A 27,362-nucleotide genomic window follows, 5' to 3' on the forward strand; every position below is an offset into this window, starting at 1 on the left:
TAAGGAGATAAGATTCTAAACAATGCAATGCTATGCTTGTTTACTTTGAAGCAAGTCCCACTGTTTCCAATGTGGCTTACTCCCTAGTAAATATTCAGACTGAAGCTGCAATCCAATGCACACTAACTTGGAACTAAGTTTTAGTGAATGACATAGGACTTGTTTCCAATTATACAGAAGGTTTCACAGGCCACATACATCAAGCTGCACAGATCAAAGATGTCTCCACTGCAAACCTTTACGTGTCTCAGCCTACGTTAAGAAAAATTCACAAAAAGTATGGCAAAGCATTCACATTACTTCTTGCAACATATGTGTTGCTTCTTACGAGTTTATATTCAGTCTCATGATAACTTTTTGAAAAGGATAGAGAAAGGAGATTTAAAGCGACTGGTGATGCTTTCAAACTAGTACTAGCCTTCTCCCTTAGCCATTCATTCAGAAGTATTCTCTGCACAGACTGGACCTGCCTGAGTGTGAGATTTGGGGCTTACTTAGCACATTCCTTGCTTGGGCTCCATCTGATTAGGCCCCAAAGTGAGGGGGCAGTGGAGAGGGAGGAGAGAAAGAAAAAGAAGTTGCACTCCCTACCTAGCTTCTAATGTGACCCTGGTTTCATGAATGTTCCACCAAACTCACTCAGCTGCTTTCCATGGGGTGAAAAAGCACTGCAACTGTAACTCAAGCACATCCCCCTCTTCCAGTTAGAGAATACAGATCCCTAGATAAAACACCAGGATCGGAGATGACAATGTAGCAGCAGCTACACTCCACCAGCAGCCACCCAGAGAAAACTCAGCTTGCTTCCATCAAAAGGGAAGCATCTTTCCCATGAACTATGGATTAAAGACAGGACCAACACATGCCCTAAAAAACCCCACTCTCCTTTCCAGTTACGACTCTTAACCTCCTCTGTCTATTCTCTCTCCCCCCACCCCCAGCAAAAGCCTGTCTTTTCATCACCATTTCCATCCCCTGGTTCTCAGCATTTAAGACCAGCATTATTATATATTTCTGACCTGCACGTGCACAAAGAGCGGTGGCATGGGGGTGGGAAAGTCCACCCGCCCCCCAAGGCAGCCCATCACCATCAATCAGGGCTTTTATTCATTCGCAGACATCCAAGTCTCCCCAAGTAGCATTGTCTACGTGTCTCCCTCCTCCTCCTCTGACTTTCAAGTTCTTTTAAAGGGTCCATTAAGCCACCGGATCGATCCTTACACTACTCAGTTAACAGCAGCGAGAAAGCTCCCCACAGTGGGGATGCACTTTTTACACTCAAGGCGATGCGGGGAACGGAAGGGTGGGGAACCCAAAAAACAAAAAAAAAAAACCCTTTACATCTCTCCCCACACCACCCAGGAAGAAAAGTTGAGACATCACAGCACCCGCCGCCAGTGGGAAATGAAGATCGTTGCAGGGGAAACAAAGTCTGCTCGCATCGGGGAAGAGGAGCGAGGGAGCCATGCCAGTTTTCGAGAAACAGGAGCAGAAAAGCGCAGGAGAACTTCTTCGCGGAGGAAAGGTGATCGCGCCCGCAGCGCAAACCCAGGTAAGCAGAAATAAGATAAGAGGAAGGGGAAAGAGGAGCAGGAGAAGCAGCAGTGGCAGAAGGATCAGGCAGGCAGGCGGACGAGCAAGCGAGCACGGCACACTTACGTCTCGGAATTTGTTCCACTGTCCAACCTCCTTGTCATACTGGGAGATAGTGGTAAGCCATTGTTTATCATCCAGAAAATTGCCGCTGTCTGACCTGCCCCCGGCTCCCGTCGCTGCTGCCGCCGCCGCCGCCGCCGCTACCACCGCCTGACTGCACCAAGCGGCTGCCCACACACACGCGAAGGCGGCTACCTTGAGCATCTGAGGGAGAGAAGAGAGACACCGCGAGGGCGGGTTAGCCCCCGAAGGCACCACACACACCCGCACCCTCCCCTCGCGAAACAGAAAGGGGGGCTTCCACAGAGAAGGCTCCCTTGGCGAGAAGCCGGTCCCCCTCCGCAAAAAAAGGGAGAAAAATAAGAGGAAGAAAAAGGCGCGAGTCGAAAGGGGGAAAGCGCGCGCTGCCCACTCCGTCACCTTGCCGCCAACCCCGCCGCCGCTCCGGACTCTCCGCTTCTTGCTTGTGGAAACGCAGCGCGACGCTGCCCACTGAGCCTCTTGCTGGAGGAGCTGCTGCTGCTGCCGCCGCCGCCGCTGCACGCGCCGCCGTCTCGAGCCGTCCACTCAGCGCCTGGCGCCCAGCGCGCGCTCCCCGCCCCCGCCCCCGCCTCCTCCCGCCCAGCAGGCCCTCCCCCCTCGTTCTGCTGCTCGGCTCCGCTCCGCAGGCAGCTGCTGGCGAGCGGCGGGAGAAGCTCTCTCGCTGGCGCTCGGCTGACGAGGGGACGCGGGAGGGCCCTTCCGGACGGGGCGCGCGCGAAGAGACTCGGCGTGGCGGAGGCGTCCGGGAGGGCCCGAGAGCTACACGTGAGGCGAGGCACGTATAGTGCAAGCGCGCCTTTACGCGGCCGCTTCTTTTGCCTCCTGAAGGAAGAGCTGCTGCCGGGGAGGAGACAGCGCCAGGCTCTCCTGCGCTGTAGCAGAGGCTGGAAACGGGCTGAGGACTCGAGAGGAGCGTGCTGGATCGGGCTCGTGGCTCGGCTAGTCCAGCGTCCTGGTCTCAGTGGCCAGCCGGGTGTCTGTGGGCAGCGGTGCCAACTTGAATAAAATATTGGAAGGGGGCAGGTAAGCCCCGTCCCACATAATAGATCACATGACGCAGCCCCCCATTTGAATCAACTTTGGGCGGCCCAGCCCCCTCAGATATTTTTGGGGGGGGGCACTGAAGGGACCTCAGCCGCTAGGCGTTGAGTCCTATACCTGTGGAAACGTCCCCTCCTGTCCTTTCCAACAGCTGGTATCCAACTGTAGAGGCATAGCCATCGCAACGCTCTCCTCTCTGAATTTGTCTAATCCTCTCTTAAAGCCATCTAGGTTGGTGGCTGTCCTTGCCTCCTGCCACTTCATCTGAGCCTTGCCACTTCTGGATGGGGGAAGGAGAAAGTGAAAAAGAGTGGCTGCTCCTGATGCCTTTCATGCGCTCACCCCCTGGGCAGGGAAGATGGTTTCATGGTCCAAGCTCTGCCCATTCTCTTATACTCTTTCTAGCAGACATGGCACAAGAAGGTGACTGGGGGAAGCAGCAGCTGCCTCTCACCCACCTGTGCTTTCCCTCTGGGTGGCGCTGCTAGGGATGTGCAAGCAATGAGAGGCGGCAGCAATCGCTTGCCCAATTCTTTCTGCCAGTAACTAACCCACTGCCTCCTCTCACTGAGCACACCCAGTGCCACCATTATGCCACCCAGAGGCAGAGGGCAGCTGAGAGGCTGGTGTGACTGCTCTTTCCATGCCCATCCCAGTTACACCACTTCTTAGAAACCACAAAAGGGAAGAAGGCTGTTGCACTCAGTCTCGGCTTCTGGGCTCCCCAAAGGCCGTATTCTAGGCTTCCTATGTTCTCTATACTGCACCATCTGGCAGCAGGTGGGCAGGAGAGATGAATCACAGAACTGTAGAGTTGGAAGGGTCCACAAGGGTCTTCTAGTCCAACTGCCCAGGAATCTTTCACCCAATGTGGGGCTTGAACCCACAGCCCTGAGATTAAAACCCCAGAGTTGGTCACGACTGGACCTAATGGTCAGGGGTCCCTTTACCTTTTTACTGGCTAAGCTAAATGACTGAACTGGAGTGGTTGCTTCCACTGCCTCTCTAGATGTCACCATGGAGCCAGTTCTGCCTGCTGCTGAATCCCAAATAGGGTGAGTAACAGATAAAAGGCAGGAGTAGTCACTGCCTTTTGTTGATTTCACTCTTCCTGACTTCCTCCAGATGTCTTGGAGGAGGAGGAGCTGCTGAAGGGGCTTTCCTGGATGCCATTTCCCCCACCTTCTGCTTCACCATCAATAGCTGGTGATTGGCTGGCATTTCCTTCAACATAAAAGTGGAAGTACTAAACATACTTAATACAAAATGGTTCAGAAATAAACTTAAAATCGTACACAACCCTAACACGCATTTAAAGCACATGGCTTCCCCAAAAGAACCCTGGGAACTGTAGTTTGTTAAGACTGCTGGGAATTGTAGCTGTATGAGGATTAAACTGGGAACCGCAGTTCCTAGGATTCTTTGATGGAAGCTGCGAGCTTTAAATGTACAATGTGGATATGATCTGGTGGAAAGCATCAGGTAAGGCTGAGTTTCCTAAGTAGGAGAAGTGCTTCAGGACTGAAGGATTATTTTTACAATTACATTTATATCCCGGATTTATTCACTCCAGGAAGTTCAAGATGCTATATATATGGTTTTCTCCTCCCTCCAGTTGTCCTCACAACAACCTTTTAAGGTAGGTTAGGATGAGAGATGGTATGAGTGGCCAAAGGTCACACCAAACAGGAACCTAGGGATCTGCCTTCTACCAAATTAGATCACTAGTCCATATAGCTCAGTATTGACTGTACCAGCTGAAAGTGGCTCTAGGGTTTCAGGCAGGATGAGGCTGGGTAGCTCAGTCAGTGGAGCTGGGTAGCTCAGTCAATGGAGCATGAAACTCTTAATCCCAAGGGAATGGGTTCGAGCCCCATGATGAGTGAAAGATTCCTGCATTGCAGGGGGTTGGACTAGATGGCCCTGGAGACCCCTTCCAACTCTACAATTCTATGATGTCTAGGTAGGGCTGAGATATACCAGGAACATGGGACTTGCATGCAAGGCATGTGCTCTGCCACTGAACGATGCCCTTCTGCTTCTCCTGAATCTCCCTGAATTGAGCTGCTTCAGTTCTGGTTGGGATGATTAAGGCAAAGTGATCACACACCTTTAGTAAATGCAGCTCATGAAATGCCTCTCCCCCAGCCCACATATCTGATCCATCTTCTAGCAGCTGATTTTATCATTCTCAGAAGTCAGATTTTGATAACTGTTTTAAAGCTTCCATCCCATCTACAAAACAAATACACCCCAAAATTTTTTTTACCTTGGTTTGCATCTCGTTCTCTTGGTTTATTCTAATGTCCTCTCTTATTACTCTTTTATAAAACTTGCATTTCACTTTTCTAGCCTTTACTGCTCGCTTTAGTAAAACTGCCCTCTCACATGGCGTATACACTGAATGAATGGAAGAGGGTGCAGGATCTCAGCCATAACTGTATCTTGTCTTTTGTAGTTTTTACAACAGTACAGAAAGAGTTTATGCATGTACAATTTGTACACAGGTAAACTCTGTTCACACCTCCAGGCGAATGTGTGGGGGTTGGAAATGGGGACAGAGTGAGCATAATCTTGACTTACTCCACTGAACATGTAAAAAGGGTTTACGTGGTAAATTATTCTGTAATGAGAAGAGCAGAGATAGATGAAGATGTAAGCGTGTATGCATGCACAAATACGTCATAGAGAAAGAGATGTGTTTAGGAACAAGAGTAGTATGGGATTTACAGAAGTTTCCCTCTGATTTTTATAAAAAGTGATCTTGCATATATGTGTATACTCTTTTGACAATGGAAACTAAATGATCAATTATCTCTAATTTTGCCTGTCTCAGCTTCCTGAACATTTAATAACTCTTAAGTGCTTTTTCATATCTGTAAGTCTATCAGTCTACACATAATTGGTTTAAGAGCCTGATTCTGAAAAAGGATGCTACAGGTTGCATTATTTGAGAAAAATATAAAAATACTAGAGCCAACCACAAATTACACCTTGAAATCCTCTGCCATGCTTATAGGCAGAGAAATGGGGCAGAAGTGGGTATTTCAAATAATTTATCCAAGGGAAGGAGTAACTGGCCAACTGTTTCTCAGTGTTGGGGTTGACCATTTATTTAGTCTACTTACAACCTGCCCTTCAGCAAATGGTCCAAGGGAGGATTATAAAAACAGCACAATTAAAACAAGTAAAAATTATATTAAAATCATAAAACAAAACCAACCAACAACAAAATTAACAAAACTGCGGCACAGAACGGCAAAGCAGCACCCACTCAACTAAAAGCTGGAATGCCTTGACACAACTTCTTTCCTTTTTACTAAATGTTTAGGTGCAGCTGCTGCAAGTATCAATAGCAGCCTCATTAGCCATTTTCATCATCATCATTTTATTTGTATGCCACCTTTCCACAGTTAAAACAATGCTCAAGGCGGCTTACAATATGAAAAGATTTACATTGTTACAAATGTAGCAAAGTAGTCATGAAAATAAATAAAACACAACAAAAACTACATAACCAAACAGAACAATTTCCACATGAAAATATAGATACAAAAAAAATTATATCAACAACAGCAAAAACTCCCAACAAAACGTTTCCCAAAATACCCCATTTTCCATCCTCCACAATGTCCCAGACCTAATGTTGTTCTGGGCTATTGTTGGGGTGGGGTGGGTGTGCAGAAGATGGTGACCACCACAAAAATGGTAGGAATTCTGCAAAGTGCATTTGGGGTATGGAGTGTTAGAGGAGGCATAGTACCTCTAGTGGGGGAACATGCTGTGCTGCTTCTGGGGTAATTTGTCCACCGTTAGTCCCCACCCTGTCCTCAACTTTCAAATGTGGTTCCTAGAGGTTACCAGCTTGCAACAGCAGCCACACCCTGGGAATGACTTCAACTGGCCGGCTCAACTGGGTTAGGGTAGCTAACCTTTGGTGAGTTAGGGGCTTCCCCTGCATGCAAATACACACTCCAGCAGATTGAGTGAATGAGTCCATTAGTGGATCCAATGGTCAAGAAGGCAGTTTCTGCACATGCTGTAGAGCAGAGGGAAGTGAGGGGCAGATAGGGCTTGTCAACCTGGGAAGGTAGCCCATCTAAGAGAAGGAAATCTCTCATCCTAAACCTCTGTTACCTTGTGGGATATCTACAGGAGAAGAAACCCTACACAAATCCAGAGTAGTGTCCCTAGGACGATTGGATGGTGCCTTGTATGCCTCCTTCCAGCAATTCCTGAAGCTAAGTGGGTGTCAAGTACATTTTTCTGCTTTGCTTTGGACCACATCAGTGAGTCGTCTGGGCAGCCCAGGACACTGCCCAGGCTTGTTTCTTGGGGACATCACTTCAGTTTTGATAACGCAGCAGTTTGACTTCATCCCTGGAGGTGTACTTGTTGTCCCTCAAGATAGACACATGCCAACAACATCTGGGGTGTTGGGGGAGAGTTGAAAATAAGAAAAATCTTAGACGTTTTCTCAGGGAAAAAAATACATTAAAATGTTTATCTTAGTGAAAAAATACTTTTTCAAATGTTGGTTCTTAACTGTTGCAATTTAATGGGTTAAAGAGCCCACCAGCGACCTTATATTCTTCAGCCTCTGATTCACAGGGATCCAGTTTACCCAAGGGCAAAATTTTGCAAGAACTCACAACTTATTTCTCAGCATTTTCAACAGGCATATTTGTGACATCACTACCTCAATGCTTGTTTAAGTTCACTGTAACTGAATTCTGGCGAAGTGTTGCATTCACTAGGGTTGCCAACTTTGGTTCTGACAAGGCCATTAACAACTGAATGACAGACAAAAGTTCAGCCACTGATGTTTTCCTGGCATTGAGCTACATATAGTGAAGTGAAAAACTTCATCATCTGAATTTCTGCCCGACATGCAGCTATTAAATGCACAAGAGCACTACAATGGAAGAGGGAATTGGCACCCGTATTCTTCCTATATAAATTATTAAAGATCCTTGATTCATATTGAATTTGGCAGTACTAAGTTCTGTTCAATTTAACTCTGCTTTTGAAGAAATTGTTTCAAGATCCTGGGTTTTGGCATCAATCATAAAGTGATGGAACTGTAATTGGGTTTTTCTTTTTTAAAAATCTAGTTTGGTGTGGATTTTTAGGACAATGGCCTTCAGTTTGAATTTTGTGAGTAGGCTTTGTCCAAGGGAAATAAATTAAAACTCAAGGGTACACAGAGTATCTTCAGTGACTCACTAAGAGTTCCTCCATATTACCTCTTTATTGAACATTTATTCTGGTTTGCTTGCACAAAGCTTACACAGCAGAAAGAATGTACTGATCTTTATCAGGCGTTTGTTTGTAGGAAGATTATATGACAATGAACATTCATCTTGATTTGCTTGTGTGTTGTTTATATGCCTTCCTGTTAATCAATTGTTTATTCCACACTTTTGTATACATTTCATTGTCACTTTCCTAACTGCAAAAAGCCAGTCTCTTTTTTAAAGTAGATTTGTGGTGCTAGGTCAACAGAGCACTCTAATCCACTTTAATTATGCAAACCTTAATTTCCCAGTTTGTGCTCAAATCCCTCCTGCAAAATATTGACAGTCTGGAGGCACACTGAAGTTATCCCTTTTTTCCCCTGACAAAGGTACTGTGTCTTTAACAGCTGGATAACACACTGGGCATGAATTCAGCAGGTTAAAGTTTTCATAATCTACAGAGATTTCAGTGCATCTTAATTGGTATGTTAGCCAAGATTCACCCCTAGAGTCACCTGTACAAGATCACATTCTATATCCTAAATAGTTTCCCTGAAATAACTTGCCACCTTTCCTATTCTTCATTCACAGTAATTATCCTGTTCTAGGTGATAAAATTATTCCATGTGTTTAACTAAATCAGGGAGTAAGAAATTAGAACACATAAATGGTAAAGACATAAACAAAAATAAATAAGTAGAGGGAAAAGCATAAGGGTTGGGAGATAAAATAGTGAATAACCATGGAAGAGGGAGAAGAGAGACTATTCTGAAAACCATGACATGGGAATCTGGAATAGCCATCCATGAAGTGTACGTAACATTGTACTGATGCAATATGGAAATAATTATATCTGACTAGAAGTATGTGAGAACAAATAAAATGGAAGGTACAGATATTATCAGAGGAGTTATTCTCTGTTATTACTCAGAATAAAATAATATGTGCATGTGTACTTTTAGGATACATTTGCACAGGAAACTCTCATGCTGCCAGTTTAGCACTTTATTGCAAGAAAGTTACAAAGGTTAACATAGCATGATACCATACCAGCAATACATAAGCAGCTGCACAAGCAAAAGTCCTTCGATTTGCTAACAAAACCAGAAGTATAGGAGGACACTGGGAGGAGAAATTTCCCTCCCATTAACCTCGGTAGGAGTGGAAAACATCCAAACATTCTGAGTTGGCATTGGGTTCAGTGACCATTTCACCAGTTTAGTGGGGCAAAACTCCAGACCTGCAGTAACATACTGTAAGTATAGGATTGCTTTGTTAATACCGTTTGGTGCTTCCCGCATTGACATCATTCCTCGCATCTTGTATACTGCCTTGACTGCACTGACCTCATGATTTTCATTCCTACATTTGCAATACAGACAAAAATGCAGGTGAGGGATTCAGTGTCATTGAACACAGATGCCTTATTGGGACTGGATGTCCTAAATGAGTGCATTTGAGTCCTCTCTTCTCACAATGCCTTTGTGCAAATTTGTGCAGAATGAGAGGACACAAGTTTGCCCAGCTGCACCATTGAATTAAACAGAAGTCCCATTTTTTCATTGAATTCAATGGGACATGTGAAGAGTGGATTACCTAGTTGTCGCATTAAAAACAAAAGATGGATGTAACCAAAACAGATGCAAGGGTTCGGGGGGGGGTGAAGAAAACAATGCTGAGCTGTTTTGCAGAGATGAAGACTTGCGGCTAATGTTGAGTCACCGTGAAAATATAAATTTGTCTTACGAATAAGACATGGGCCTCTATACATGGAGAGAAAGTTCATATCTTGCTGAGCAGAAATAAATGCTTATAACGTTATATCTCTTTCTGGCATGAGCCGCACAGACTATAGTTGTAACTCTAATTGAATAATGGCTTCTTGCCAGGATATAAGTTTGATTGGTTTGGAATTGTATTTTACATCTCTCAATTTCTTCTTTTGAGGCTTTCACTATTCTTAATCGAAGCCAGAGTTTTCTGGCTCATACACAGATGGTTGCAGGCTTCTTCTTGTCTGTCATTCTGTATGGGTGCTTCTAGATGGGGGCTTAATATTGCAAATGGGTCATTAACAGCAGGGCTTGTAACTTATCAGGTTTAAAGGGTATATCGAGATGAAAGGGGACGGGTGCATAGGCTGACATTTTGATGCCAGTGATGTCATGTGGAGACTGAGAAAAGCTTGCATGCATGAACAGCACCAGTCCCACAACAAACAAACACCTGGAAGGACTATATATATAGAAACATAGGAAGCGGCTTGATACTGAGAAAGACCAGTGGTCCACTGACTGGCAGCACCTACCCAGGGTTTCAGGCAGGGTCTTCCCCACCCCTACCTAGAGATGCCTGGGATTAAATCCAGACCTTATGCATGCAATGTAGGTGCTCTACAGGTGAGCTACGGCACTTCCCATAGTGTGCCATGTAACTTCAAAATTGATGGGTTGGATTGGAAGCATTCACCCTGAAGGACAGCAACCTCAATGCCCTGATATTCGACCAGGTATGCTGCCAAGTTAGCATGTATAGAATTGCAACTCTTCTAGACCCCACCTGCACTATGCATTTAAAGCAGAATCATACCACTTTAAACAGCCATGGCTTCCACTAGAGAATCCTGGGAATTACAGTTTGTTAAGGGTGTTAGAAGATCCCTCTTTCCTTCACAGAGCTTGAATTCCCAGACGTCCTTGGGAAGGCAGATCGATTGTTAAGCCGCTTTGGGAATTGTAGCTTTGGGTGGTGGTCTCCTACTAACTCTCATCATCCTTCCCAAACTACAGTTCCCAGGATTAATGGGGGAAGCCATGACTGTTTAAAGTGGTGTGATAATGCTTTAAATGTATAGTGCAGATTGGCACCCTAGTAATTCACTATACAAACAATTCATGTTAAGTGGATTGGAGGGTTGGATGCATTAAGAAGATTTGTGTCCCTGGTCACTTATATTTCTTCATGAAAGCACCAACTGGGGACTGTCCAAACCACACTACAGCCTCTTCCCCCACCAGGGAATTGTTGTTTCTGGAAGACCTTTGGGATGCTAATTAATCTGTTCAGAAAGTGCACTGTCCCTGGCTACAGGTCATTGTCTACTTTGCCTTCCATTTCAAAGAAAGAAATGGGGCTTGTATAATTTGGAGAATTTGCTGTTGAGAACAATCTTAGCCCTGCACAATGAAAAGAGAACTTTAAGAAGAAGCCTCACCATCATTTCCACAGTGTTACAAGCTGCCACCCCCCATTTCCCTCATTTTTCAACCATATTTCTGTCATCAACAACACTGTCCTAGATTTGGGATATGATGGCTAAGAGGCCAAAGTGCTTGTTAAAAGCCTTTCTATACCAGTTGAATGCTAGTTATGCTGCTGCCATGAAAAATACACTGATGGAATGCCTCAGATATACCAACAGAACACAGTGTTTACGAGGAGTTTCAGAAGTGCCTAAGGGGACTAAGGGTAGTGACCTTATTTCTGGTTAAGCCTCTGGGACTGGTGGAGCTGCAGTGTTGCTGTGTGTCCCCTTTATTTTATTTAAAACATTTGTATCCTGCTCTTCAACTGTAGAAGACCCACAAAGTGGCCTATCTGCATGCTGTGAGTGTGCTGGGTGCATATTCCCATTGTTGTGTGTCCATTTGCCCCCCCCCCCCCCGGTTGATGGGATATGGCAGTGGTGCCAGAGCAGGTGTGTCTTTTTTATGCCATCTTTTCATTGTGTTCCGTTCCCTTCTTTGCTGAGCGATTATAAGATATGGTACAGTATTCCTTTGGAGTAACAGTGGCGTACCTTTCCTTCTCCTTGCCTACTTTAAGGACTGCTCTGCCCAAAACATTTTAATGAAGGTTTTAATTTAGAGGAAGTGCCCATTTCTCTAAACTTCAAGATTCAAAATTACAATAGATTTTCTATAAAGTATTTTGATATTAAAATTGTGCCATCATTATGGACCCTGGGTTTGAAAAGTAACATCTGAGCTCTGCAGCCTAGTTTTCTGTATTTTCACTCTGAATTAAGTGACACTGAATTCAACGGAACTTATTCTCAAGCATGTCTAGAATCACAAGTGTACACTGCTTCACTCCTTCAATAGTAAGGTTGCTATTTTTCCCCTTAAAAACCTCTGTGCCTTTAAAAGCTACACGGGCAGCAGAAATTCAACCATGTCTACACCCCTCCCCCCAAAAAATCAGATGTGGAGCATTTATTTGTGGTGAAAAGAAGGGAAAGAAAATGCTGAACATATGGCACATACTCTTTAAGATTTTTTTGCCGTGAAATTTTGTAAACAGCTTAGAGAGCCCTTCAGAGCTATACAGTGGGACATAAATATTCTAAATAAATGCATAATAAAAATGTAGCTGTTTACAAGCACAGGAATTCTGCCAAAATAAAATTGACATCCCTATAACTAGTTGTTTTCAGGTTTTGAAAAGAATTTCAGGCTCAGAGCTGGTAGAACGCTGGCTAATGAACTCTGTGCTGGAAAGAACATTAGATCCTTCAGAGGCTGAGATAACACCTCCACACCATGAATTTTACTGAAGTCTTTGGAGTTGGCTAGGTATTTTTTAAAAAGAGTTTTGATGGTATCAGTGTCACCTTCATTCAAGCCAACTGAATGAGACTGATGTCTTGGACTGCTTGTGCAAGTTACAAGAACAGCCCTCATGATAAGGCCAATAAATGATACACTATTTTCAGCAAACACTGTTTTAATTTTCTTGTACTTCCGGCAAAATATTACACGCATGAATTTTCACTCAATTGTTTTCACCTCCCCCATGTTTAACATTATTATCAGGTGGGTGTACTCTCACTCTTCCATCCCTTTTGTAGAGAACTGATGCTGCCATATTATCCACTTGGGGGGATTATTTGGTTTTTAATTCCCTTGCTTTTGGTCATTCATACATGTAAATCTAAGCATATCACAAGGAAGGAGGACATTGAACTTAAGTCAGAATTCAGGTTTTAAGTAAGCTTTCATAAGATCATGCTGAGAAGCCTCTATTTTTAACCCTAGGGGTTTGTTTCTTGTAGGAAATATTACAGGACCACACGCCAGTAGTGAGTGGGACAATGAATGTGTCTCTTATCTTTGTGCAGTTGGCTACAGTCCAGGCATACAGATGTCCAGGGTTTCTACACATAACACCCCTCCATCCAGACAAGCAAGAGGTATTGCTAAAGTTCAAGGGCACCTTTCACCCAGGCAAAAGTATGAGGAAAGTGTGGCCAGGGTAGAAGTCTGAAGGACCAAACTGAGAAAAATATTTGCCTCCACATCTGACCCCAGCCCGGTTGTATATTGACCTTAACTTAGAATCATTGAATGTCCCCACCCCCCGAGACAAACATGTTTATTACTATTCACAATAACTATTTTAAGGTGAAAACAAAAAGCAAGGTAAGTGTCTATTAAGTTACATAGACTTCATCAACCTGCTTGCAAGGTGAAAGGCTTATCTGAAGATAGAACAATAAACTTGGTGGTCTTCTCTCTCCTACTCATGCCCATACTTCTGGAATTCCCATTCTCGATTATCTAATGGACACACCTGCCGAGTCTTAAGCCAACGAGAGATACAATCGAAGTGGAAAGCACGATTGCAGGCAGCCCATGCAACGGTGCATTCTTTGGAGGTAGCTGATTCTTGGTTAGCTTGACATTCTGTGCACAGATCCATAATATGGTTTCTGCAAATGGCACAGTTGTCAACCACGATGTCCCAAGTCCAGAGTGCAATTGTAATCCACTTCTTTACTTTGAAGCGCTTCTTGCCGCCACCACTATTGGTCCCACTCAGTGTGTCCACATCCATCGCAACAGCCATTTTGGATAAGCCAGTCCCGGCAGAATGCTATCTGAATCATTGAATTGTAGAGTTGGAAGGGACAGAGGAAAAGTAGGTGTTGAGTAGTTCCACCTTCTCTGTTACCCAATAGTATTTCTCCAACTTCTCCACACAAGTGAACTACTATTTGCTTGTTCTTCCTCCGGCTTCAAACATAGCCAAAGAAACATTTTTTATTACTTTAAACTCTCTTACAAGCCTGAGCTCACTCTGAGCTTTGGCCTACCTGACCTTCTCCCTGCAACTGTGGGCCACTTTTATATACTCTTCCTTTGCAATTTCTAGCTTTCTTAGATTTCAGCTCATCTGAAAGCACCAGTTTCTTTAGGTGCCTCCCACTTTTCCTTCTTGTTGGAATTGTATGCCTTCAATATTTCAACTTTAAGAAACTCCCATTCATCTTGGACTCCCTTCTCTTTGAGTATTTCTGATGATAGGTAGTTCATTAAGCTTTATGAAATCAGCCTTTTGAAGTCCAGAGTGCATATAACTCATAAGTTTATCACAAGCAAAAGCATACAAACGATGTGCACAATAACTAATGCATTCTCACATTCATGAATACTTAACCTAAGAGAACAAGAAGCTCTAATCTAGAAGAAGAAGCAAGGTAGTTTGAACATAACCTTGTGGCAAAAAGACAGTGATAGGAGAAGGGTTTTACATATCCTAGCTCTCAATAGATGATCTTACAGCAGTGGAGGGTGATAGGGTGATGTAATGGATACAGGAAATGGTTATTGCAAAAAACTGATTTTAAAGTTTTCATGTTCTGTTGGTGAGCATTTGTCTAAGAAGGGGTTAAGTGACATAAAAGGAGGGGTAGGGAGGTTTATAGGTGGGAGACCTTAATGGAAAAATAGTAGCAGGAAAATCTGGTTTCTGCCTGAAAGGTCATGACTGTCTGTATGTGGTCAACTCTACTTAGAGAGGATTATCCTTCTTGAATAGAGTGTCTACTGGTAAACAAGTGTTTTGCATATTTTTTCCTGGTGGGACAGGATACCTGCAATGGGCCTCCATTGTTTTGCTCATCCTTTTAATTGACACCTAAGTGATATCCATGTTTGCCTAAAGAGACTCTGCATCAGTAAATCTGAGACATAAAGTCTATGCATTTAGCAATCCTTTGACAGCCAGATAGTTTCATTAAGTTATTCCAATCCCAACTTCCTAGTGATTCCTGTCATGTCTGCCCAACAGGTAAGATAAAAAGGCAATAGAAAATGTAGTTTCACTGAGAGGTAATTACCCCAAATGCAACTCTTTGGTCATGCCAACACAGTTGTGGACCAAAGTGAAATCTTTCCCAAAGCATCATGGTAACAAGCTGTAGTCCACAAAAAATTGTGTCATAATAAATCTGTTGGTCTTTAAGGTGTCATAAGGTGCTCTTCATTGTTTTTCCTACAACAGCTACCTCTCTGGAATTTGTGACATACCAAAGTTAACAATTATTTATGAAAACACCTATAGATCCTAAAAGTGGAGCAGTTGTGTGAATGCAGCCACACATGATAGGGCGACTTTTAAAAAACTGCATAAATATGGTCATCAACAATCTCATCACAGGGGACGCATATAAAATACTTCTACAAAAGGTACTTATAAATAATTTGCTCTGCTTCCAGTGTTCAGGCTGTGAGTGCCATTGCTTATTATGTAATCAAAATGTATCACCCACATACAAGAGGGGAGGTATAATTAGGTTGAAGCTAACCCCCAAGTTGGCATAAGTACAAAGAATCTTTTGGGGGAATAAGTGAAGTGGGGGATTCCAAAACTGTCCAGTGAGGGATGAGCATGTTCAGTGGTCACAGAATACTAATGTGGGTGTGTGGGAGACAATATGGGAAGGGTAATCATAGAGAAGGACAGGGCTGCCTGATTGAAACACAGAAAAAAGCACTTTGCACTGCAATGTTTTGTCCAGTCCCACCGTAGGTCATTTACCTAGTCCTAGAACATTTGGGTGCATGAAGAGGGGAAGGAATGCACACAGGGGAAAGACTCTGTGGTTCTGGTAGCTACACACCAGTACCTGATAATTATGTAACACATGAAGCTTCCCAGATAAATCTGAGTTTCACATTTGTCAGTCAGGGCAATATGCAAGTGTGAAGAAGCCTTCTGAAGAAGTTTCTCAGGATTCGATGAACAGAGCCAACACTAGTAATTATGTTCAAATATGGTTGTCACTTAAAAAAGAACTCATTTCCCCAAGAACTCTACAACAGTTTACATTACAGAGGTGACGCAATCCAGGAAGACTAGCTTAGCCTCAATCTACACAGCTAACTACTTATTTTGTCTAATGCAGGCATAGGCAAACTTGGCCCTCCAGATTTTTTGGGAATATAAGTCCCATCAACCCTGACCACTGGTCCTGTTAGCCAGGGATGATGGGAGTTGTACTCCCAAAACATCTGTAGGGCTGAGTTTGCCTATGCCTGGGCTAATGTTTTGCTAGTATGACAAGTGGTTAGAATACCAGACTAGGCTGAGGATCCTGGGAATTGTAGTTCATTAAGGGTTCTGATCCCACAAAGACAAAATTCTTTAAGAAACTGCACAATTCTATGGGGGAAGCCATGGCTGTTAAAGTGGTATAAGAGTGCTTTAGAAGTGTGGGGTGGATGTGACACCACTTTCAGTTCGGCAGCCGAGAATGTTCCTTGGTCAGTCAATGATCTCTTAGCTTATCCTACTGCACAGGGCTGTTGTGAATATAGAACTGAGGGGACTATGTCTCTGTGGAGGAAATGTAGGGTTTAAATAGGAGACCTGTTCCTGTACACAGTTGCTTGGAAGCAAGCTCTACAGAGCCCTATAGTGTGTTCTGTTTTAAAACATTTGTCAAATTGTGTTTGTATTGCCATTTACTCCCAGCATAAAGGGGCAATGGATTTCTGGTCATGGCTTTGTTCATGACTTAACCTTTGAGGTTGTTTGTTGTGTGGTGACTAATTGCTAACTCTCTAGATAAATATTCATGGCATTCCACAAGCTACTTGCAAGCTGTCTGGTAAAGAAAAAAGGGGAAAAAAGATTTCCTTTGTTTGGTTTAAGCATGCTGCCTGTTAATGTAATTGGATGTCCTGTAGTTCCTGACCTGTAATGTGTGAGAGGATAAATAATCATCCTGTATTTACTGTTGTCACAGTGTTCAAGATATTGTAGATTCCACTACATTCCCACTCCGGTCATTTTATTTCTATGGCGGTTAGTTTTAATAGGTTTCCATCTCTATTACATGCAAATTGTCTCAAAAATGTCCTTTTATTTCCCTTCTCTACTTACTGGAATCAGGACTGATTTGCTTAAATCAGTAGTTCTTCAGAGTTGTTGCCCTGAATCTTCAGAAGCCAATTTAAAAATGGGTTGAACCTTTGAAGTATAATAAGCAAACTGGTCCTAGCAAACTACTACTTGGAAGAAATGTAGAATTAAATTAATCTTGTTTCTAAATACGTGAAACTGGGATTTCAGTTTGCGGGTGAAATTAGGACACAGGGTTACAATGGCAGCTCTGAGTCAAGCTCTCCCTCTCTCCCTTCCTCCCCACAGGAACAAAGGAAGCTTGCCTTATAGAGTCAGAGCACTGGTCTATCTAGTTCAAGCCTCACTTGGAGATGCCTGGAATCAAATCCAAGACCTTCTGCTACAGTTCCTTGAGCTATGGTCCTTCTCATGAACTTCTATTCAGCTTACTTTCCATCCTGATGTCATAGTAATGTGGATTTTCACACTCCTGCCCCACATCATTGGTGAAGAGGGCAGAGGAACGGGTACTGTGATGACATCAGGGAGCTGGGGCTAATTCAGCTTTGCCCAACCTGATATCCTCCAGCCATTTTGGACTATGACTCCCATAATCCATGGCCATTACCAGTACTAGCTGGGGCTGACAGGAGCTGTAGTTCAAAACATCTGGAGGGGGAAATAGTTGGGCTTATTCAACACAGCAATCAAAATACATTGCCTAGCCCTACTGAGCAAACCCCATACCACTCTGGCTTGCATGAGCCAAAGGAGTGGGGGCTTTCTTAAACTGCTCAGCTGGGGGGGGGGAGCCAAATGGTCTAATAACAATTTAGTCATGGTTCAAGTGAGTTTCAGCATCAAGAGAAATGTTCTCCTCTAATCACTTTCCTTCTAATAACTTCTATGTCACATTATTGTTATTCATGCTTCTTTGTTATTTTGGTTATTTGCTAATTTACTGACATAATTACATGATACATTCAAGAAATGTCCACTTGTTTACCTAGATACACAATAGCTGAGCTGTAAAAATTAGTGGATGCTCTTCCACACAAACATTTGTACAAGTGTAGAGAAAGTTTGCACCTTTGTTCAGTGGAACATGCAAATTAGACAAGAAGAAATGCAAAGTTATGTTCATTGGTTTTTGAAAATTTGTAGCTCAGAATCTGTCCTTTGCCTTCTGCTGCTCTGTATCAGCATCTTTCATTGTTCTGATTTGGGCCTCCACATTTTCCAGATATATTCCAGTTCAGCCTATTTTTCTGATCTATAGGATCTGCTACAGTTTACCCTCAAGTTGACAGTGTTCAGGTAAATATCTCTGGCAACCATAAACATGAAGGTGATTTTAGCTTTATCTCTCTGTGTGTTTAAAAGATACATTAAACAGACACAATGGAAAATAAAGATTCTAAAGCACTTACACTCTGTCAACTAGACCCAGATTGTGCCTTTTAAAAATAACTGTGATCTTCAAAGAAAGGAAGGTATTCTGTAAACATTCCAGAAAGGAAGCCTACGTTAGTCAATATGTAGCAATTTTTATCACCCCTAATAGGACTCACTTTTGCAAACAATTTCATTTGCTTATTTTAACCTAGAGGGAATGAATATACTTATCAGGTCTCGTTGTTCTCTAAATCAAGTCCAGAGCCAGTTTTCTGCAGCAACATTTACATGGGATGCTGCTTCAAAGGACTTTTGAAAACAGGGGTTCATACATCATAAGAAAGGGGTAGGCCCATTAGCAATTTTTTGCCAACACCGTAGAATCCAGAGCCTTTGGGCAAACACTGAACATGGTTAAAAGAGAAAAGATATCCCAAATTCAGGGAAACTGGAAAAGGACACAAGAGATTGGGGCTGCAAACAAGATTGTTAAGACCTGGTATTTAGGGGCTGGGATGGATGGATAAGCCAAGGGAAGGACATGGAGAGTCAGAGAGCAGAATTTCTCATGGTGTGGTAGGTAGGGTGACAGTTGCATGACAAGATTTCTTTCACAGGCTTTCCAAGCTGCCCATCACATCCAGTATGAACTGTAGACCATTGCTGTTAACATTCACTATATTTCTATCCCACTTTTCCTTCAAAGGTGCTCAGTCCCCATTTTATCCGCACAACAAACCTGTGAGGTAAGCTAGGCTGAGGTATTGTAACCCAACAAGCTTCCTGGCTGAGTGGGAATTTAAACCTTCAATCTTACCCCAACACTCTTAACTACTGCCTCTCATCCCAGAGGCTAATGGGATTTCTGGATTCATTTTGCTTAAGAAAGGAAGAATCTCTCCATGCTTACACATGGCGAACAAGAGCATACACAGCTGGTCTGGCAACAGAGGCTCTGGGTCATAGTCTCATTCAGTCAGCAGGAGCAGTGGGTGGAGAAGCACCCATAGTTATATCCCACCTTCTTTCCAATAAGCTTCTCCCCGCTCCCTTCCACAACAACCTTATGAGGGAGGTTGAGCTGAAAGAAAAAGAAGAAGAAAGCCAGCGTGGTGTAGTGGTTAAGAGCAGTGGACTCGTAATCTGGTGAACTGGGTTCGCATCCCCGCTCCTCCACATGCAGCTGCTGGGTGACCTTGGGCCAGTCACACTTCTCTGAAGTCTCTCAGCCTCATTCACCTCACAGTTTGTTGTGGGGGAGGAAGTGAAAGGAGATTATTAGCCGCTTTGAGACTCCTTAGGGTAGTGTTAAAGCAGGATATCAAATTCAAACTCTTCTTCTTCTTCTTCTTCTTCTTCTTCTTCTTCTTCTTCTTAGCTTCTTCCCACTCCCTTCCACAACAACCTTATGAGGTAGGTTGAGCTGAAAGACTGGGACTGGCCCAAGATCACCCAGCAAGCGTCATGGCCTGCTGGGGATTTGAACTCTGATCTCCCAGGCTATCTAGTCCAACAATCTACATTGACTCTCAAGATCTTAGCATGTTTAAGTGTAGTAGACACACTGAGAGATACACAAACACACACAATAGATACACAATAAACTAGCATTATAAGAGGTAAGCAGGGGGCAGTAAGCCAATTCCCAGAGTGACAACCAATCCCTTTTTCACAGGGAACTCGAGGAATTATAAGCTTTGTGAGAGGAATAGATGGACTGGTTGAGTGTGATTTTTAATTGGATCTCACTGACTGCGTTTACTTGACTATTGAGATCCACCCTGAGATCACATGTGGTAAAATTCTGTGAACAAATAAATGAATAACATGAATGTGGTGAATTCAGTGGAGGCAAAACCAAATACCCCACCCTCACCCTGAATAAGGGGTGAGGAGGGGACACATCCTTGTTGCCAAGGCAACAGGACCAAAGATAATTGTGCATCTATGCCATGCAATGGTGGCTTCTGCCCAGTGTGTCAAAACAGTAAGTGTCACAGTACAGTTGCCGTGGCAACACAATGCCTCCACAAACCTTTTTGGACTGTTTTTGAGCTCCCCCCTTTCAAAAATTCACCACAAACTGGTGTGTTTTTCAAGGGGCACAGACTATTTTTCATAAAGCAAAGAAATAGTCACAGAAATACTCATCCCCACACCATTTTATTAAATATTTAGATATTTTGGTTTGGCTGTTAATATTTCTTTCAATAGTAATAATCAAACTGCATTGTCCTATGTATTACATATATTGCTTATTGCAGTTTTAAGTAAATTCCTCTTGAGATGACCATGCTGTAAGACCTGGACTCCCTCCATCTAAACTCAGGTGTAAATATGTGAATAAATCACATTTCTTAAAGCTATGACAGTCTCCACCGCATCTTGATTCTGAAAGGTACACCCCAGGAATCTTGCTACCACTTGGCAGAGAGTGGGGGGTGGCAGTTTCCAACTTTTGTAACAATATATTTATACCCTGCCTTTTCCCCCTGATGGGACTCAAGGCAGCTAATTCACACTGGCAAATTTCCATGAAGTTTAAAAAGAATTGCCAATTGTTGCGGAACAGTGGTAAACTGAATGGTGACAGACTAGAAAAATGAGAAACTAAGAGAACCAAAACCAACAGATTTCCCCATCCCTACCAGAAGTCCAGAACATGGGTCATCGTGGATAGCTTATGTCTGCCTGGAAATGCCCATTAAGAATAACTTTCTTGGTGATCCTAACCAAATATCTTCTCCAAAAAACACATCACGAGACAAGATATTAAGTGGCTGGTAATATAATAACGCTTCAAAAGTTGCAAGCCGCACACATTTACTTCGGAGTAAAATAAAAAAATTCCTTCCAGTAGCACCTTAAAGACCAACTGAGTTAGTTCTAGGTATGAGCTTTCGTGTGCATGCACACTTCTTCTGAAGAAGTGTGCATGCACACGAAAGCTCATACCAAGAACTAACTTAGTTGGTCTTTAAGGTGCTACTGGAAGGAATTTTTTTATTTTGACTATGGCAGACCAACACGGCTACCTATCTGTACTTGGGAGTAAGTTTAAACATTTACCTATTGAACTCAGTGGAACTTATTTCTAAGGACATGTGTAGGATTGTGCTTGCAAGTCTTGCAGAAAAACTAAAAGCCAGGATGGGTGTGGTACAGGGAAGGGGAGCCTATGGGCATCCACAGCTGTTGGACTAAAATTCCTCTTAACTTCAGCCAGCATGGCCAATGGTCAGGGATGGAGTTCAGCAACATCTGGAAGGCCATTTTCCATTACATCACAAAGTGCTGTGTTTTTTTAAAGGAAATCCAACCACTAGGAAGCATTTAAAAAGAGTTAGAATTCATGTAGAACATTTGTGAGATGATTTCTCCTGGTGTTCAGTAAAAAAAGAAAGAAAAAAGTTTTCAATTATGTATTTCTTGAAAAGTACATGGCTAATGCACCAGCCAACTGAGGATTAACTAATGTCAACTTAATGATTAACAGGCTAGAAAGGAAGAACATGACTTATGAGCGGTTTGCTAAAGACACCTGGAAGAGGAATGAGGCATTTTCTAATCATCTTCATTCACACCTAAGATATCAAGAAGGATTCATTAATATGTCCAGGTTTCATGAAAGCCAAATATAATTTCTGTGAAGAAAAGGAACAAAATCACTACAAAGCTAAATTATATGACCATATTGGAAAATTTTACCATGGGCAAGCTGCCACTTAAGTCAGGTGCAAACAGATTTCAGGCTATTTTTTTCTTTAAAAAAAAAATGTGGCCTTTCCAAATGTTCCATTCATAGTGTGAACAGGAGAGAAACCTCTCAGGATTTCTGCAAGAGCGGCCTATTTCTTAGTGTACTCAGGAGAAGAGTGCCCCCTTGTGATTTCAAAGATGACATTAACAAGTTGTAATCAACCATTTCCCATATTTAACTTAGATCCCACACCTTGATGTTATTTTATTTGGTATCACTAAAAATAGGTGTTTCTTTCTAATGAGCTTTATATATTCAGTTGTAAGGAGGCATTTGGGAATTCTAGAGAAATGTCAAGGCTCTGCTGCCTTGCATCTTTTTATACTTTGCTTTCCAATCAGAAAACTGTAATTGAATATTGTAAAAAAAAAAAAGGGCACTACAGTGGTACCTCGGGTTACATATGCTTCAGGTTACATACGCTTCAGGTTAAAAACTCCACTAACCCAGAAATAGTACCTTGGGTTAAGAACTTTGCTTCAGGATGAGAACAGAAATCGTGCTCTGGCGGCGCAGCAGCAGCAGGAGGCCCCATTAGCTAAAGTGGTGCTTCAGGTTAAGAACAGTTTCAGGTTAAGAACAGACCTCTGGAACGAATTAAGTACTTAACCCAAGGTACCACTGTAATAAGAATACAAGAAGTGTCTGCTTGATCATACCAGATACTTAAATAATTTAGCATCTTGCTTCACACAATGGGAAGTCTGGATACAGGACATGAGTGCAATAGCTCTCTCCCACAGTTGCCCCTGATTCTGGAAGTAGCATTATTATTATTATTATTATTATTATTATTATTATTATTATTATTACCCACCCACCTGATTGGGTTGCCCCAGACACTCTGGGCAGTTTCCAAAATATATAAAAACATAAGCATATCATCATCATAACCAGTAGTCACTGACAGCCTTATGAATTTGTCTGTTGCTATTTTAAAGCTATTAGTTGATACTCCCTTAGTGTTAAGGACTTGGCAATTTAAAGACTTGCTCTGGAGTCACATAACCTAGACACAGGTAGGTAGCTGTGCTGGTCTGCCATAGTCGAAACAAACAAAAAAATTCCTTCCAGTAGCACCTTAGAGACCAACTAAGTTTGTTCTTGGTATGAGCTTTCCATGAGCCTGCAGTCTCAGTTCTAGCAGAAGGTCTTATTGAACTATTCCTGACTGGACTCAGAAACATTACACTTACTGAGAGGAGGAAGGGTGTGGGCAGTGGGGAGGGTGGTGCTGTGCAAATGCACCTGTGGAGCAAATCTGGTACATCTGAGGGTGCTTTTGCACCACACCACCTTCCCCGCCACTCATCCCTCTCCTTCCCAGCATCTCACTTGCAAGAAGTTCAGGTAAGCACCTCCTCTGCATCACACCATTTGCTAGTGCACTTAATCATCAAAACCACTAAGCACTTTACATAAAGTATCTGATACCTGCCTCAGTTGGCCAACATATTATACACATACAGGTGTAGAGGAAAAGCATGGCAGGCAGGCAGGCAAGCATGCAAGTATAGTGTAGTCAATGCCCATCCACAACTAAGTGTCTGGATTCTGGCACTCACATATTAGACTCAAGTCATTGCCAAGCAATGGCTTCATTGAGTTGTGCGTGAAGAATTCTACACACTTTAAGCTTAGGACATTTGGGACCTTTTAAGGGTAGGGAAGCGAAATAGCATCCTTCCCCCAGCACCAGCAATTTCTCTCTTCCTTTCATTATTTTCTCAATGACTCATCACGAGTATTTGATTATGGTGTTTTCTCACCCAGGAGATCTGGCCTGCCAACCTTTTGAGTCCCCTTTGTTATTTTTCTGTCAAGCCAGTCGACTTGACTGATAGCAATTATCTTCCCTCTGCTCTCTGCCCCTCAGTGTGGCCAACAAATCCCAGATTACTCAATTATTTATCAGTATCGACTTGCTCCTTAATGCTTACAAAATATTCTGAGTACAGTTCAAATAATAGCCCTGCACACACAGGGCCGCTTTATATTCGCAACATTACACAAGTACACCAACTGCCACTCTTCCCTATGAGGAGCTGTTTTCAAGTGGAGGGTAACAACTACTGTATCTCACAATGTATATATTCTAATCTCATGGAGAGTTTCAATACTAATGATGGTCTTCTTCATGATTATCTTGCAGTGGAACAGAAGCATTTCATGTGAAAAATTCCCATTGTAATGATGATGATGATGATGATGATAATTTATACCCCGCCCATCTGGCTGGGTTTCCCCAGGCACTCTGAGTGGCTCCCTACATAATATTAAAAACATGACAAAACATCAAACATTAAAAACTTCCCTAAACAGGGCTGCCTTCAGATGTGTTTTAAAAGTCAGAAAGTTGTTTATTTCCTTGACATCTGATGGAGGGCATTCCACAGGGATGTGCCACTACCGAGAACGCCCTCTGCCTGGTTCCCTGTAGCTTTGCTTCTCACAGTGAGGGAACCGCCAGAAGGCCCTCAGAGCTGGACCTCAGTGTCCGGGCTGAATGATGCGTGTGGAGAAGCTCCTTCAACTATACTGGGCCGAGACTGTTTAGGGCTTTAAAGGTCCACACCAACACTTTGAATTGTGCTCAGAAACGTACTGGGCTATGAAAAAAATAAGAAAAGGAAACACACAGAACAGAAAGCACCCAAAGATGTAAAAGAGAAATGTACAGTGGTACCTCTGGTTATGAACTTAATTTGTTCTGGAGGTCCGTTCTTAACCTGAAACCGTTCTTAACCTGAGGTACCACTTCAGCTAATGGGGCCTCCAGCTGCCACCATGCCACCGCCGCGCGATTTCTGTTCTCATCCTGGGGCAAAGTTCTTAACCTGAGGTACTACTTCCGGGTTGGCGGAGTCTGTAACCTGAAGTGTTTGTAACCCAAGGTGTTTGTGACCCGAGATACCACTGTATCTCAAAGATGAGGAAAATGTTTATTGTTAAATTAGCCCAATGCATTTTGGCTCAAGCGCTTATTTGCTTCTTAGCAAACTCTCAGTTTCAAAGACCCTGCAGGGCAAAACCTCCTAAAAGAGCAAATTACCCCTTCAAACCATATGGGATGGTGGGAAATTTAATATTAAAACTCATGATGAAGCTACTTTTTAAGCTGTCATACTCCTGACTCCTTTCTCAGTCTTCTTCTCGTATTTAACAACACTAAGGACTCATTCATGATCCCATTAACACCAGGCGCAGACAGTGCGGTGAGGCAGCACCAGTCACCTAACTTGAAGCTGACTTCACAGATCTTGAAGACCAGAACCCCAAACATAGATTATCTCACATTTTCATTAAGATTAACTCATATCAGTTTGATATATCCCCTCTTTCTGTTTGTTTTAAACTGGACAGAAAGGTCACTAAGTATCTTTTCAAGATGAGGATAAAAGCAATCTTCATAAAGAAATTTAATTCATTTGCATAGCATTTTCTCAGCTTTCCTACTTCCAACTTTTTGAAAGTCAAGAAAGTAATATAGCTAATTAAAATTATAGAAATATCATTCTGATTCAGCCAATTCTCCTACAACAACTTAGACCAGGGGTCGGCGAGGTTTACCTCGCCTGGGCCAGTTCACTCCCACTAAGATTGCTTCGTGGGCCATATCATGTCTGCGCAGATGTGATTTCTGGCGCTGCGAAAGCAAGTCCCTTGCGAAAGCAAGTCTGTACCAGTTTAGCCAGTGGGGATTTGCTTAGTGGGTGGCTTAGTTTGGGGGCAGCTCATGGGCCGTTTCAACGACCCCCATGGGCCACAGGTTGCCGACCCATGACTTAGACACAGTAGTTTTCCTTCATAGCCGACTAAGATTTGCAACATCCTCATAGATAATACATTCATAAAGGCCTTATAGAGCTTTCCATGCCCCCCCCCCATGCTTAGCACCAGGAAATATTTTGGCCCCTGTTAAATATCCATAGGAGGCCCACCTTCCCCAGATACTGTATGTTTTTTCATTATTTGGATCTCAAGATTAATCTCCTAATTTTGGAGACCTAACCCCCTTTCTTTTTTTCTTTTTAGGCAGAAGAACAAGGGCTTAGGCTTGGATGGTTTTCTTGGCAACCTATTTGCAGTGGTCTGAGCCCAAACTACGGTGATGAAGATAAGGGTACCTATGAATAATTCATCATGGAATACTCATATTTTAATCTAGCAGTACATTCCTCTCTGAAATCTTCAATGAAACACCACCCTGATAAGGAAAAAATTGCTTTCATCTCAAGGGAGCAAAAAATCTATATTTAATATGGTGAAATGAAACATCCAATTGATTATTCATAGGTTCCACAGTAACTAGTTACATACAAGTGAGGATTTAACGTTCTTATTTTACATACAGATTATGTACAAAAGTGCGATAATTCTGACCTTGTGTCAAACTTTTTGAATGTATAAGGCTCTTCAGCACATATACTCCCATTAAGAAAACCTGTATACCAAATTGTAATGTATTTTCTTACATCAAGGCTACCTGTGTTATGTAGCTCCTGTTTTTTAAAAAAATAGTTGCAGTTAAAGCTTCCTTCTCTTTATATTCTTGTGTTCATTGAAACCGCATGAGTTGTGAGGTCATCTGGCTCTCCAGAGCATAAATTCTGTAAATATAATGATGAGGAACAGCCCCTTTGCCTGGCATCTGGGAAGCTGTCATTCCCAATGCTTTTGTCATTCCTAACGCTTTTGTCTACTTGAGCACAGCTCAGGTATTTCTCTCCAGTTATGGAGACAGTTGGCTTGTGCCCCTGCTGTCACATCACACACAGGACCCTCTCCAATGGGGAAAGTACTGGAGGGGAGGGGGCTGCCAAAAGTCCATAGGCTGTCTTGTGAATAGAACACTGAGTTCCAGAGCATGGAAACACCCTCTGCATATTCTGGGGAAAAATAAAAAAACCCCTTTTCCACTTTCCTTCAGCACACTGACAACCAGGGCCATCTTTACCAGGGGGTGCAAGGGGTGCGAGGCATCCGGGCACCAAATTCTGGGGGGCACCAGGCGCCCACTGCTGAAGCCATCTAAGCTCTTAACTATCTACCTGTTATGAAATAATAAATAATTTTGATCAAGCTGACATTCAAAGCTGGAC

General features: G+C 42.9%; 2 protein-coding genes and 1 long non-coding RNA gene across 3 annotated transcripts in view; 1 reads left to right on the forward strand and 2 right to left on the reverse strand.

The window, feature by feature from the left end:
- Positions 1-2,253, reverse strand: part of SPOCK3 (SPARC (osteonectin), cwcv and kazal like domains proteoglycan 3) — a 112,423-nt gene extending 110,170 nt beyond the window's left edge. Inside the window, exons 1-2 of the mRNA XM_083520318.1 lie at positions 2,077-2,253; positions 1,660-1,860 (exon numbers count right to left, since the gene is read on the reverse strand). Coding sequence (XP_083376444.1) covers positions 1,660-1,860 — 201 coding nt within the window. The 5' untranslated portion in view covers positions 2,077-2,253. The remainder of the gene's footprint in view (positions 1-1,659; positions 1,861-2,076) is intronic.
- Positions 927-27,362, forward strand: LOC310714768. Its single transcript, XR_014530056.1, has 3 exons — positions 927-1,552; positions 17,412-17,632; positions 26,296-27,362. It is a non-coding gene; the product is annotated as an uncharacterized lncRNA (long non-coding RNA).
- LOC310686200 (E3 ubiquitin-protein ligase RBX1-like) lies at positions 13,343-13,847 on the reverse strand. Its single transcript, XM_083459398.1, has one exon. It carries the CDS (start codon positions 13,821-13,823, stop codon positions 13,494-13,496), a length of 330 nt encoding a protein of 109 aa, XP_083315524.1. The 5' UTR covers positions 13,824-13,847; the 3' UTR covers positions 13,343-13,493.

Source organism: Podarcis liolepis (assembly GCF_965112155.1).
Source record: "Podarcis liolepis genome assembly, chromosome: 9".
In the NCBI taxonomy this organism is placed as follows: domain Eukaryota; kingdom Metazoa; phylum Chordata; class Lepidosauria; order Squamata; family Lacertidae; genus Podarcis; species Podarcis liolepis.

What these genes read in the sequence shown, in the direction of transcription:
- LOC310686200 (XM_083459398.1), bottom strand. Translation starts at nt 13,823, where the DNA reads ATGGCTGTTGCGATGGATGTGGACACACTGAGTGGGACCAATAGTGGT.